Here is a 14,569-nt window from a genome sequence, read left to right as displayed (position 1 = left end):
TCAGGTAAAATGAGCTGTACTGTCAGTGAGATGGCCACGGTAGCAAATCTGAGAGCAGGGGATGAAAGCACATATCTTCAGATGGAAGGAAGAAATGATCATTTGGATCAATAAACACATCACAGATGTGTACATAATGGAATACTAATCTAACTGCGTGGGGAAATATTTCCCTGTGAACCGCCACTAAGACGTTAGTGACTACAACCGCATTATTCCAAGTTAAGCAGTTTATCCTGTATCACACACTCATAAAGTCAACCACAGAAACACACACAGCAACACTCACTGGGCCACATAGAGCGTATGGGGATAATGGGATTTTTAGCACACTGCAGCTGGCTGTCACGTGCTGGGTCGTGAACCGATTACAGGCAATAATCCTCTCCATTCAAGACGATGTGAAGGCAGAAAGCAGCAACAGAAACACAGGGGAGATTAATCCTCCTTGCTACTTTTAGTTTGTTTTGGTAGTTGTGCACCGACTCAACTGGACAAGAAAAGGTTGAGGGCATAATATCCCACACGATAATTTTTAATCTTTACTAATTCTCCACTAAGAAGTACATTGTGGTGCAAATATGATGTGGAATATGTACTAGAAGCACGATTATAGTTCCCATGTGGCTGATTATGTATTTACTGCAACAATCTACAATGAAGCCAAAGGTTAATTTTATACATTTGCAGATAAGAAACTCTGTCAATAATACATGGTATGTTCCATCAGTCCCATAATTCCTTGGTTTTAATTTTCCACAGTTGCGGTTTGGCTGTCTGAACAATGTAGCCAAGCTACCTCTTGATGGAGATAAAGAAAGGCAGTATGGTGATGTGAAAAGCATTTCAACAACTGAGGCTGTGGGTGATGAGGTAAACACTAAACCACCTGTCCTGACAATGGCCTTATCCTCAGTGGTAATCTGAGCTCCATCCATAAAAGCTGGGCCCTTCCCATTGACAAACAGACGGATAGGGGTGCTGTATGTGTGTGTTTCTGAAAAAGTAAAGAACTAGCGTTTAGGGAAATCAACCAACTACCCCTGATTATGCAGCTATTACATATTCATGTTGAATAGAAGGCCATGGTGAGGTTGACTACTGAGGAGCAGCGATGCCTGAGAAACCCCACCAGGAGCCATCTTTGTTGCTCTGGATCGTAAGACATAAAGGCAGCTCATGGGAGCAGAGGCCACAGGCTCTACTCTGCATCTGCACACAATAGGTCATAAAATTTCTCAGTGCATATTCCCTTCCCACCAGCTATTGCAATTCACTCTTTCTTATTCCACAACACTCTCACACTGTGTCTCAACCACAATGTAGAAGTGACTGCAGCTGTAATGACAAAGATAATAGACTCCATTTGCATGACACCTTTCACTGAGGGACACTAAAGAGGTTTAGATGGCATCCCTCGGCCCCCACAGGCATGATGCATGATATCCATTCAACAGGATGGGGGTTACAGAATTGAGCAAAGTCGAGCATGATAACTAAACAGTAATGCACTGATTGTGGAGCCCTGTGGGCAACTATCAGAGCCATTATCCAGTTGGGGAATGCCCGACGTGGGCAGGCAAACAGAGCAGGAAATGGATTGATGCTGAGGGCATAACCTCCCCTGCCCACACTCAACTAGTTGCACACAACCTGGCTTTTTTATCATCCTTCCCAACATACTGAGAGACAAAGGCAGCCCTATGTTAGGTGACAAGCCTACAGGACAGAGGTCTATGCTCCACATCCTCTCATTTCACTACGTGTGAAAGGAATCTGTCAGGAGTGTATGATAGTGCTTTCCCCTCTCCCCGCAGGGCTTAGTAGACATGGACCCAGGGTGAGTGCACAGGCTTGAGTCAGCGTTTCAGCTCTTTGTTTGTCGGCCCCTCCTCCAGTGCCCCCCTGCAGGCTATGTGAGTGGGCCAGACAGACTTCCTGACTCAGGGATTTATTTGGGGGGACAGGGGAAAGGGCACTGAGTTATCCCTCACGCAGGCTCGACAGACCCTGTGCTTTTCTTTTCTTTATCACTGGAACTGTTTGCCATTCATGGCTACAGGCACAAGAGATCCTATGCTGCCCATCACCCCAGTGCTGCAGGGGCACAGCACTATCACACCATGTTATCATATCCAAGGGAAGACACAGAGGCGAGGGAATCCACCACAGCGAGAGTACAGCAAATTCTTCAGACCGATTATGTGAAGAGCAACAGGCAGAATCTAAATATGAATTTCTCATGCAATATTTAGTATATACTCCTATGCAGCACGCAATAAATAAGAGTCACTCAGGCTGTCTGAACACAGCCTTAACTGTAGCAATGTTAGATATAGTGAAGATTAAAGGTGTATCTCTACATCAGAAAGAAATGATGTCTGTTATGTGAGAATCATGGGGGATTATGAGTCAGAGGGAGGCAACATATTGCTGTTGGTGGATGAGAAGGTGCATGAGGGTAGTGGGATGTATCTACCTGCTGTAGATGCCTAAAGCTGCAAGGCCAGACTGGATCTCCATCAACACCTCAGCCTTGACGGCGCCTGACAGGCCTTGGATGGATTCACACCTGGGCTTATCTACGGGCTGCAGCCCCTTCATGGCCTCAGCTGGTGCTGCCACTGTTCCTGCCGCTGCACTGAGGCAGCCATTAGTCCCATCAGCCTGATTATTGCAGGAAAATGCCAGCTGGTGTTTTATCCAACAGTAAACAAAGACAAATACCACAGAGCAGCTCAACCACCCTGGCTACCACCCACTCAATACTTCTGATGAGCTATTCGCTGCCCTGGGCATGTGTTGCTCAGATTCAACAGATTGATATGAATCAATTCTCATTTGTCAGGCTCTAGAGGTAGAGGTAGTATTAACATTTCAGCTCCACTGTGGCTGTTTCCTCAAAATGGAGCCAGCATTTCAGCAGTATGTTTTCTGCCATGCTATACATTCTGCTCACACTCCATCTCGCTGTGGCTTGACAACAAAACCATTACCCTCTCACCTCCAGGGAGGCAGACAGTCCAACTCCAACTACACAAAGCTGCACATTCCACGGAGCGGAAAAGAGAGAGCGACACAGAAAGAAAGATAAAGAGAGAGACAGAGAGAGAGACAAAGAGGAAAGAGAGAAAAGACAATAGACAACGCAGCTCAGCAGACAGACACAAACATTCGGCTGCACGTACAACACAACATCACACATCCAAGTGAGCTCAATGTTGTTTGTGTACAACATAACTTACTTGACTCCCATGGTAGTGAATCCAATATTCTTCTCCACAGGTACAGACCTCCTGCTTCTGATGCTGTCAGAATTGAGCATCAGCCCGAGCACGCTTTCTGAATGACAACATTTACAAGTACATTCGTCCCAGGCAGCTACCGTCCTACTCTGTATCTATCCCCCTGCCATGTGGGTCAGATCCACTCTGCTCAGTAGACCCCCGTGCTCCACATAATCTGCCCTGCCTATTAGTCAGTGACAGAGATCCCTCCTGTCAATCTCTGCACAGCCAACCAAACACAGCGTTGTACTGCTTTGTCTGCTTCAGGCCTCCCTTCATGGATCACCCCTACTGTGAAAGAAGTTAAAACTGCTGTTTTCCCCCCCAGCAACACATGCTAGCATCACCACCTTCTTTACAAACAAACAGGATGGACTCAGTAACCAATATCCGCATGGAAACTTCATAACCAATCTAACTATACACTGATTGGACAATCGACCTCAGCAAGTCATCCAACATGTGTTGTTCAGACTAAGAACAAGCACTTGTGATCCTGCAGTGCTTCCACTTTGCAACATGCAAGATTCATTATTGAAGAGATGCTTGTCCCTCCCTCTGACTAAATTATAGTCCAGTGGAGAGGGCTATTTCAACTTCCTGATTTCCAGTATCCACTTTTGAAAGAAAAATCAGTCACATTTTATTCCCACAAGCTAATGACTTGTTTCTATGGTTACTCAGAGCAGCCTGGGGGATGAAGGGCAGAGTGAGTGTTGCTGACACAAAGGCAGGGTCTTGTGTGTGCAGGAGAACAGAGGCTAAATGGCCCTGCCGCCACAATTACAGGAGGATTCCTTCTGCACAATCACAGTCATTACTGCACACACACTCACCTGGGCAGCAGCTGCAGGGCGGCGATGGACGACCATAAAACTACTTCCTCCTGACACTCCTTGAGGGCCACATTCCAGCAAACAGCTGTCCGCCTGCCCCTGCAACAGCCCGCCCGCCCGCCCACCAGCCCGCCAGCCTGTGTGCCACCTCTGAAGTCTACGACGTCCCTGAATCCTCTACCGACTTGTGCCTCCGAGGTCTTACATACTCTTCTATTCATTACCCACACGTGTATGTTTGGAGTGGGTAAATCATCTCTCTCCTGAGTATGGTCAGTTTAAGGTAGCAAAATGGCTGAAGAACTGACAAACTTAAACACAGGACCAACAATAGACCCTGGAAACTGTCTCGTGCTGCTATACAGAAATGAGCACGCTGAGAAAAGTAAACTGAGCAGTCGACTCCTCTCAGCAGTGTGCACTGAGAAATCCCACAGGCCTGGCGAGTAATAAACACACCGTCACAATCAGCAGGTGTTAATGGAACAGAGAGATGGGTAGAAGGATCTGCAAGGCAGCAGTTAGCCACACCGTCTAGCCCCTGCTGTGAGCTCCACCTGGTTTCATTACACAACGCTGTGTCAATACACTAATCATATGCACTGTCACAAGGCAATCAGTGCTTAACGTGCTAGTCAGCTGAACACATGGCTCCTAATCCATTACCCCAACCCCCAGTAATACTTTGACTGACACACACACATATACACATAATGATATGCACACATGCACACACACACACACATTATCCGGTCAGAGTTTGACCCTTGACTCTTCCTGTCTCCCTGCGACTGTATAGCCAGTCTAATTGCCAATTGGTCATCACTAACCCTGGGGTCATCTTTGTTTCACTTCCACAATTACCAGAGACAGGAAGCAGGATAAAAGAACAGTTTTATGACTGGGCTGAAAAAAGCTTTAAAAGATACATTCATTGTGATCAAAGGCAATTTCTAGTTTGTGAAAATAGAAGGATCACAAGACAATATTCATAGCTGGAATTCTATGGGAAAATTCTCCCATGAACAACAGCATGAGAGTAAAAGCACATTCACTGGCAGGTATAAGGGTTAAGAATATTGTACGAATGAGTCATTTGTGCCCTTGCTTGAATTAATAACTAATTCCTTCAAATTCATAATTTGCTCACCACCCCTGTCCACACAAATTACATTAACAATTAGTTTCCCATAAAGTACTTTTTAGGGATGTAAAAATAGTATCTAGTGAGTCATTTGTCTCTACCACTGTTAACCTGTCTTTAATGCTATGTGTGCTTCTACCACCAAGTAATCTAAACAAATGCTTTTATCCTATTTTGAAAGAATTAAGTAATTTTCACGGCACGTTTAAGTAATTCAGGCGCACCCATTATTATTCTGAGGGGACATATTACTAATTTGGGCATATAAATTGTCAAAAATGTGACTCTGACCTGTTGGTCTCTGTAGTTATCAAATCAACATTTATACTAAAATGATTTTCAATTCAGTGGACATGTTAAAGTGAAACAAATTAAAGGCTTCTTTTAACCAGTTGAACGGTTGACTTATTTTTGCAATGAAAAATGAATGAACCGCTTTTGTTCTCTTCTTTTTCTCTCAGCAGCAGACTAGCTAGAGCAGCTAGACTCTAGCTAATTGCATTCTAATTAAAATTTCATCTCTGAGTGGAACAGTGTTAGTGAATGTCAGACAAGTGTCTAAGGAGCCTTCTCCACTCCACTGGGGTAAAAACTGCTGTTTGGTTATTCTGCTCCAACATCCTGGGCTCTCAGGATTTATACATGCATCCTTCTAATTGTATCTTTCGAGAACAAAAAGGAATACTAATCAGATATGAGTTTTCAATCAAGTCTACAACTTGAAGGACACTCATTTCGTTGCTTTCACCCTGAGGGCAGCAAGAAAACAAGAAAATCTGTTGATTGATTCATTTTGTTTTGACTTTAGGGGACTTACATTTCAATCAGGAGCGATATACAAAAAGATGAAACAAAGACAACAAAATGATGATGATGATGATGATGATGATGATGATGATATTCCTGTTGCAGGCAACAGCTGCACAGGGTCAGGAAAAGGGTGTGTGCTTCAAATCAAGCGCAGTGGATCTCCACCACTCTTTTCTGTATCTGCGGAATGTGATGCTGTTTAAAGCTGGCCCATCATCACTGTGTGTGTGTTTCTCTGGGCCAAGTAAAACACTACATTCTTGGCAGCAAATTATCACTGAGATGAAATAAAAGGTGTAACCCTTTACTGTACCTACACCCCCTCATCCCCACCAGGACCTGCTACAAGGGAAATAACAAGTCCACCTCCCTCTTTTTCCCAATGCTTAGCCCACACTGACTGGCTAGTCTCAGCTCTCTATGTTACTCTTTTTGAGCTCAGGTCCAAAGAAAACATAAGAACTAATAAATCAGTGTCAGGAATTAACCCTGTCTAGCAGAGGGCCACACCTCGCTGTTGTTCAGGACTACTGCTCTTGTGACGGGAAGCGGCACGCACAGGAAGTTGCATATTTAGTGGAGGATCTGGAATGTCCCCAAAGGAGAGGCCTCATGGTCCCACTGATATACTCTGACCCTGTGAAAGCTGGCAAGACAAACTCCATTCGGGGTGCTTGGAGAAAAGCTAAGCTCCACAGATCCCCGATGGGCTTCCTGTCACACTCCACAAGTCCCTTCACCTCCTGAGGTGCAGAGCTTCAATGGTCCTATGCATCATTCTTAGCCAGCTTCCCTTTCGCCAACATTCATTATGGCATAGCACTCCTCGGAGAGTAGAGGCAGGGAATGTATGCACTGACCAGCCTGCCAGGGAATCTATCAATGACAATATAGCACATTGCACCAGCCATCCGCCCGCCTGGAGAGGGTAAAGTATTCTCCTGGGCAACAACAACACCGGAGCCAAGCAGTGCTGAAAAAGAGCCTGAGATACACGGGGGCCAAATGGTCTCAAAATAAAAAACAACAGTCCTGCAAAGCTGCAAAATCTGAGTAGCTGTTTTAAGTGAAAGAAGCAAAACAAAGAAAAAATAACCTCAAAAATACCTCAGGACAATACTTGGCTTTAACCTAAGCTCCTTCGTGAGACACTCCCTCTTCATATCGAATTATGTAATTCTGTTATCCATTCATGGGCACTGGTGCCTGTAACTAAAGGTTCATTTAGTCCCATGATGGTGCATATCCGAAGGCAATGCTATAATTCAACCATGGCAAGAACAACATCTCCATGGAATAGGTGCCCCTCATGGAAGTTAACACCATGAACCACGACCTCTGACAGACATTTGAAGGCGAGTCTGTGCACATCTCCTCTTCAGCTTTCTTCGTGTACACCTACACACTCAGCCGCCTGAATGCATGGAGGTGTGTATGCACACAAGCTCGCACAAACACTAAACACTTCACTGAACGCCACGACAGCTCAATCTAATCTATCTACCTTTTGACGGACTCAGCCGTGGTGTGATATGACAGAACGGGGGAGGTGCTTACCTAATGAAGAAGGAGGCTGCTGCAGATGAGGAGGGAGAAGTGGAGTTGGATGTATTGGTGATGGGTGCCGGGAGTCCTGGTTGGCTGGAGCTCCTCAGTCGGCAGGGCGTCATGGTGCTGCTGCTGCTGCTGCTGCTGGTGGTGGTGGTCATGGTGGTGACTGGGGCCTCCAAGGCTGTGACATCCCTGTCTGCTTCCCCCATCAAGCCCTGGGCCTGTTGACACACAGATACAGAGATAAGACCACAACCATCACTTACAAGTTTTACTGCTCCTGCCCACCTTCCTTCCACTCCATTACTCCCCCCTATGCCACAGATGGACAGGCAGCTGCTGCAGCCAGCACCGGTTAGCGGGAGTCAGCAGTATCCACAGCAGAGAGCTCCCTACAGAACAGCAAGAATGCTGCACCATTCATTGATTCTGGCAACACTCTTGAGGTTGTTCTGGCTGCAGCATACAGTAATTAAGCGATAACCCACATTTAATTCGTAATTAAATCACAAGCGATTTACTTTACTCTGCCCCTGATTATATCTATACCTCCATGGCTAATTTGGCACTTTACTCATCAGCAACGAGGAACATGTCATCCTGCAGGTTGAGTTATATCTAAGAGTAAGGGAGTAAACAATCAACAACAATGTGAGAAATGAGATTTGTTGCATAGCATAAATGTTTACGAGGTATCGAAGCTGTCCCTGCATGAGCACACCATGCTCTGGCAGCTTGGTAATTGAACAAGAGTAAACTGAGGTGAGCTGCATCTGTTTCTCTGGCAACTGATGCCAAAGCTACACTGGGTATTACCACCTGTAGGCCTTCCTATTTGTTACGTGTTGGCTACAGCAGGTCATCAATAAACAGCTATACTAGTTTCATCACACAGTAGGTTTAGAGCTGGATGAAGACAAACAATTATTAAACCAGATTTTTAAAAGCTTCTAGTTTTCTGGCTGTTTTAAACATCTAAAAGTTGAATATAGGATCAGTTTTTTAATAGTTTAAATATGGCTGATAAGGTTTTAACACAGAACTACGGATACATAGTCTAGAAAAACATAAGGCAATCCTACACTAAGCCTCTAGCCCTCTGTATCTGTTAATGGTTGAAGGTGTCTGTGGTGTGGTGTAGTTTGGTGGAGAAGGAGCCTAAAGGTTAGGCTGGAGCCAGCAGTGCTTCACTGATTGTTCGTGGTCCAGGGGGAGTGCAGGGAGCTAATTATACAAGCCAAAAGCCAACTCCGAGACTACAGGCTGGAGTCACCATACTGACAAAAGGGTTAATCCTCACCGGAGCCGCTAGTTTATCCTGGAAGACAATGATCAATAGCCACTGAAAAGAACTGGTTCTGTGGCTTTTCAGCGTTGGAAATGAAATAAATAAAGGACAAAGTTTTCCGAAAAAAATTTATAACACTGACACATGATCATTGTGTAATCAGAAACGACCTTGAGTTGAGCACAGTGCCGCAGCCTCAGTGCCATTTGACAGGGTATGTATTATAAACACAGTTCAGGCCCTCTGCATATTTACCACTTTAGTGTTTGTGCAAGATTCAAGTTTGGCAACTAAAATAACATCATTTACAATCTTTTTTGTAAAGTGTATGGTCTTCCATTATCTGCCATTTGTCAACAGAGGGACAGCTGCACTATTTTTATGCCAACCCTGACATGTGAATGCTATACATCAGGATGTGAGGACGTATTTACATTCTGACATTCACATGAGACGCATGGCTATTTCTCTGCACAGTGCCACCCCCGTTAGCTTTACATGTAGTACAATGTGTGGCTATATTAAAACAAGGGTGCATTATGCTCTCCCAGAAAAGCTTCACTGACCATTTGTCGAACAGTGGACCTGCGGTGCATGTTCTTCATGAATTCCCACTTCCCTGTTTCTTCTTTTTGAGCTTGTTATCAGAGTTACGAATGACAGCCTTGTATTAGAGGTCTGGTTTTGTTCTCTTGAGGCTTGGAGGTTAAGTCAGATATCAAGCTGCGGTGTGAGATATTATGTCTTGAGAAGTACAGCATGGAAAAACTGGCTGCAAACTGAAATGAGCCAAATACAGATCCTCATGCAGATGCCAGAGCGGAAAGCCTCACACCATGCTGGTGTCGGTGACAGGTTAGGAACTCGCATACCAGGGAAGTAGACCCATTACACTTTGGCACGTAAGACTAGAGCACTTCACATGCAGCCGTACAGGAAGCTGATGTGTGTAGCGCATGAAATCTGTGACTGATTGAGCTGGGGTAGTGTTGGTTTTTAAAATCAAGTGGCAGAAAATTTCATGAGCATACAAGGACAGCTGGGCTTTGGTGGGGTTGGGGTATGGCTCAAACACATATGTAGGTGCACATACACTCAAGCTCATCACAGTTTCTATATAAGAGTATTCCCATTGGTATTAACACTGGGGGCCAGCAAAGCTGCTCTCCGTAGCCTTGGACCTGGACTGGCCCTGATTCTGGCTGAAAAGTACAATCTATCCCCTGGTCAGGTAATTAGGCTTTGTCAGTGGAACCATGTGTGCTCGGCCATTTGTAGCGAGAGCTAGTAATGAGCTGGCCTTCCACCCTTTAACCCCCAGCCCTCCCTGATCCCTTTGCCTTGATTTGCCGCTGGAAAGAAAGGACAGAAAAGGGAGGGGGGAAGACACAAAGCTAGAGATCTGAACATAATGGAGAGACTGAAGAAGAGAACTGAAAGAGAGAAAGAGAGTTTGGGAAAGTGCTTCCTGTGAAGTCTCAAGTGAGCAGGGTAGGCCACCACCCTATCAGCAGTCCATCTTGTCCTCAGCCGCTGAGAGTACCGGGACTCCCCTGTGACCTATGATCCCAGCGGACAACAACAACGATGATTACTGCTAAAGTGAAATAGAACTTGTGTTAATCTGACTGTCGTGCCTGGCTGGCCTCTGTAACCAACTGAGGTGAGAATCGACAACAATACTGGAGTCCTACCATATGAGAAAAGGATTTAACTAAACACCCTGATATTTAGGTCTCCACATTAATCTCCACTTTCTGTAACCAAATACCAATGCATAACTGCCCATTTTTGAAACTGTTTCCTAAATTGAAAAGACTGGGAATTTTTCCTCCCTTTCCCTCCTGTATCCTTTTCTTCTCTTGTCATCATCGTTTTCTGTGGCACACTGCCATGCGAGACCAGCTGCACAAAAGAAGCAGCAGCCAAGATCATCTGCTGGGCTTCAAATTGGTGGCAATGGAGCAGGCCATGGCAGCAGGCATCCAGTGGGCCAATAACGGAAACCCTCATGGTTCAAGAGCACTTGGTCTTAGTAAATTACCAAAGGGAGAATTGCAGATTTGGGTCATTGCTTGTGATCTGTATTTTCTTAACTGTTTAAAGCTCTTCATTCCAAAAGCCAATAACACCAGAAATTACTTAAGCAGTTGAGAATTTGGTTTTGCATCAGGTTCTAGACCTGCAACAGACTCTGAAAATGCAAGTGCATTTGTGAGCCATTTGCAAAGGCAAGGGAGCTACGCTCATGAACCAGTGCCAGCCAATTACAAAGAGGGAGCCAGATAGTTTTGATTCCAACAAGCATCATTCCAGATATTAACCAGAGCCTTTTCCCAAATGGGAGATTCAAGGTGCCCTATAATGGGCTGTGTGTGGGAGCGCCTCAGGCCCCCTGGTTAACACACTCTGAAGGATTTCGGTCTAACACACACAAAGTCCATCTCTTCTTCTTTGTCTGAACAACACTGCATGCTTTCCTAACAAAAAACCAAGAGGGAATAATGAATTGAAGCTGTGCTTTCGGCACAGTGTAACTCCCAGTCCTCAAGAGTGTGTGTGGGTTTTTGTCATTCTGAGGGATCTGGTTTTAATGAAAGAAACAAGCTTGAGAAAATAACACCCATTTCTGCTGTGTTTGTAACTTCATGTCCTGAAGGGACATTTCTCTCTGTCCAAAAACGGCCCCAGCTTCAGCTATGTGGCATTGAGCAACTCATCTCAGCTCAAAGGGCCACTAATTGCTTTTAGACACATAGATGGAGCACACAAGTCAGCCTCTCCCTTCTGTGCCAGGCCGTTTGATTTGCTCTAGATTGCGTACATGCAGTTAAAAGCTTTTGATGGCATCCCATAAACCATCTCTAAAGGCACTTGTTGACATTAAAGGGAGGAGTGAAATCCGTCTTCATTTGTCAAGCAGAAAGGAAGGAATAACAGTGCCAATACCCATAACAGACTGCAGCGGGAAATATTAGAGTGAACGGACTAGATGATGTCGGCACACACTGTTTGGTCTGTACACTGAGTCTGTCTGGTGAAGAATGTCACAGAGGTTTGTCAGTGAGGTCTAAAACCAGATGTCCCCGTCAATGCAGGAAGAGAAGCATCAATAAAAACGACACCTTCATATGAGCAGCAAGACTTGACTGATGTCAAGACTTGGACTCCCCCCCAACAGAGGTTAAACAAGCCAATGGAGACACTCTAGGTTAATGTAGCCTGTTTAATACACTTTTCTAGAGAAAGTAAAGTGTTACAAATGCTAACGTTTGCTAGTTTCTAACTGTTGCTTCAAGTTACAGTTTAGCCAACTAATGTTGGGAGCCATATGTTTCTCACTTCTGAATTAATGGAAAAGATAGGAGTTACCCTAGCTTAGGCTTTTAGCTTAAATAGTCCTACCTATTGGGACCATTATAAATAATGAAGAGGAAATAAGAAAATAAATAATGGTCTACTGTTGTGTGCGTGGGTCTGACTTGCTGGCAGTTTTGTTTAAGAATATTTTGCTGGTGACCCTGACTACAAAGAGTTGTTGTGTTCTATGTTTTGTAAGGATTGTAAGACTGCACTGGACTACACAAGTTGTAAAAAAGCTACAGCATGATTAATCCTGTGACGCCAAGGGCAAAACTCAGGATCTCTCCCCGTCTCTTAGACATCAAACAACGCACTGACTAATGCTTATCCAACATGAGAGAAGAGTTATGGTGAGGCTGTGGGGTGGTCATTTGAAATGCCCTTGAGGAGGAGGTCAGCAGATTAGTGTTGCGATGACCTCCGACCTCAGATCACTCAGACTCCATGACCACTGAGGAATGAGAGGTCAGTACTCCTGCAGAGTTCTGACTCACAAATTCTCTCAGGTTTTCATCTCTTCTAATGGTCTGAAATGAAACTTTTGAAGAGACAAGACTTAACCTGACGAGTAATACAGTGTGAATTGAAGACATTTTAAGAAAAAGGTTTTATTTCACATTTAATTTCTGTTGATTTAGGCTGATCCTTGAAGACATTTATTATCACTTTTCCTAATGATTGAATTGCCCTAAGAAATCTATCTATTGCGTTCAGAATACACCCTCAATATTTCAAAAGGGACCTCACATAGCAAGACCTTGTTATTGTCTGCTATTTGAACATTAGCTCATTCTACTGTTGCACTATTCAAAAGTAGAAAACGCATGAAACGTAATATCAACATGAAAAAGGACACATTAAATATATACCGGTTTAGGCTGAGGGAGGAAGTTGTTGACCCTGGAGATGCTCCACATGCCCTCAAGGTACTGCTGTGCCTGAATGGTGACGGAGCTCAGGGATCCACTGAGCTGCCCTCCTGCCACTGTCACCTGGACACTTGTTTTAGGCCCTGAAGGGACTGAGGGGCTCTGCGACCAGCCTGGTACCCTGTGCCGCTCCCCTAAGGGCAGGACAGAGTGGGAAGCTGGTTGGCCTTTGGGCAGTTGTTTTGCATGGACACTGGAGGATGATGACACAGTGAATCTAGCAGGCTGTGGTAAAAAGGATGTTGTGGGCAGGGCTGCCATGTCTGAGCTGAAGGTGAGGATGGGAGCGTGGAGCGTCTGCAAGGCTTCCTGCCTCAGTTGGTGGAGAGGTGTAGAGCACACCTGGCAACAGCTGACACCAGCTTCATGGCTCCCAGGTATTTGAAGCTGCTCGAACAGGAAGGTTGCATATCCAGGGTCCTGCAGAGTAAACACACACAAGAGAGAGGCTTTAACTCTATGCACAATATGCCCATATACAACTCCATGCATGTAGCAGAGTTGATCTCGAGCATATCTCACTATCTGTTCTTTTGAAAGGATTTCCTGTATGTTGTTCACATTTTCCAGAAACGTCAGTGGTCTGCGAGCAGTGTGGTCCCCGACTGCCCTCCGGGACCCTCCCTCCCTGCTTTAACCACTTCCTCTTTTTCGGGATGGTTGTTTGTTTAGACTGAGATGCCCTGCCTGCATGCAACTTAAGACTGCTGATCAGGTTCACCAGACATGTGTTCATTTCACAGTGTCTGTTGGGGAGTTGAGACCAAACAAACCAAACGTGAGGAGACAACTCTGAAATAAGGCTCAGAGGGATTAGTTGAAGATCCCACAGAGACATTCCTCACAGTGTTTTTTATTTTTTTGTTTTGTGAAGAAGAAGGCTGAGCAGATTTCAGCTTATTACTGCTTTTAGAGATGGTGTCCAGTGGAGTTTTGTCCTTTCACTTCGTCTTTAAGAAGGCTCCCCAGAGTGTCCATCTCTGCTTGGGAGGAATGACAAAAGAAAACAACAGCTGAGGGGACTCTTGCGCCCAAAGCCATACAATTTACATATGATAAGTGTCTCAGCATGAAACATATGATAAGCTACTAAATGTGAAAATAAATACCTCCTGCAGGAAGCTGGAGGCACACACAGCTATCAGTGAACTCTTCAAAACCTAAATGAGGGTGGAACATAACTTTCTCCCTGTTTCAGGGAAATAAACACTCACTCACACTTGCACACACAGAAAACACACAGACAACACGGTCTCTTAAGAGGCATAAAGGGGCACTAGACTTCTGCCCAGTGGAGTCGTGGCCTAAGACATGAGCCCACAGCCCATACATAAATGTTTATGAGGCCTTTGCTCCGTGGA

The 14,569-nt window shown here is 45.0% G+C and overlaps 1 protein-coding gene across 2 annotated transcripts in view; it reads right to left on the bottom strand.

Annotated features, from left to right (window-relative positions):
- kif26ab (kinesin family member 26Ab) overlaps positions 1-14,569 on the bottom strand; it is a 67,403-nt gene that overhangs the window by 26,149 nt on the left and 26,685 nt on the right. For both annotated transcript variants that reach the window (XM_051393050.1, XM_051393058.1), the window contains exons 3-4: positions 13,149-13,628; positions 7,635-7,849 (exon numbers count right to left, since the gene is read on the bottom strand). In XM_051393050.1, the coding sequence (XP_051249010.1) occupies positions 7,635-7,849; positions 13,149-13,628 (695 nt within the window). The remainder of the gene's footprint in view (positions 1-7,634; positions 7,850-13,148; positions 13,629-14,569) is intronic.

Source organism: Dicentrarchus labrax, unplaced genomic scaffold (genome assembly GCF_905237075.1).
Source record: "Dicentrarchus labrax unplaced genomic scaffold, dlabrax2021, whole genome shotgun sequence".
Taxonomy (NCBI): domain Eukaryota; kingdom Metazoa; phylum Chordata; class Actinopteri; family Moronidae; genus Dicentrarchus; species Dicentrarchus labrax.
Note: the sequence above shows the minus strand (reverse complement) of the source record. Positions and strands in the feature narration are given on the sequence as shown.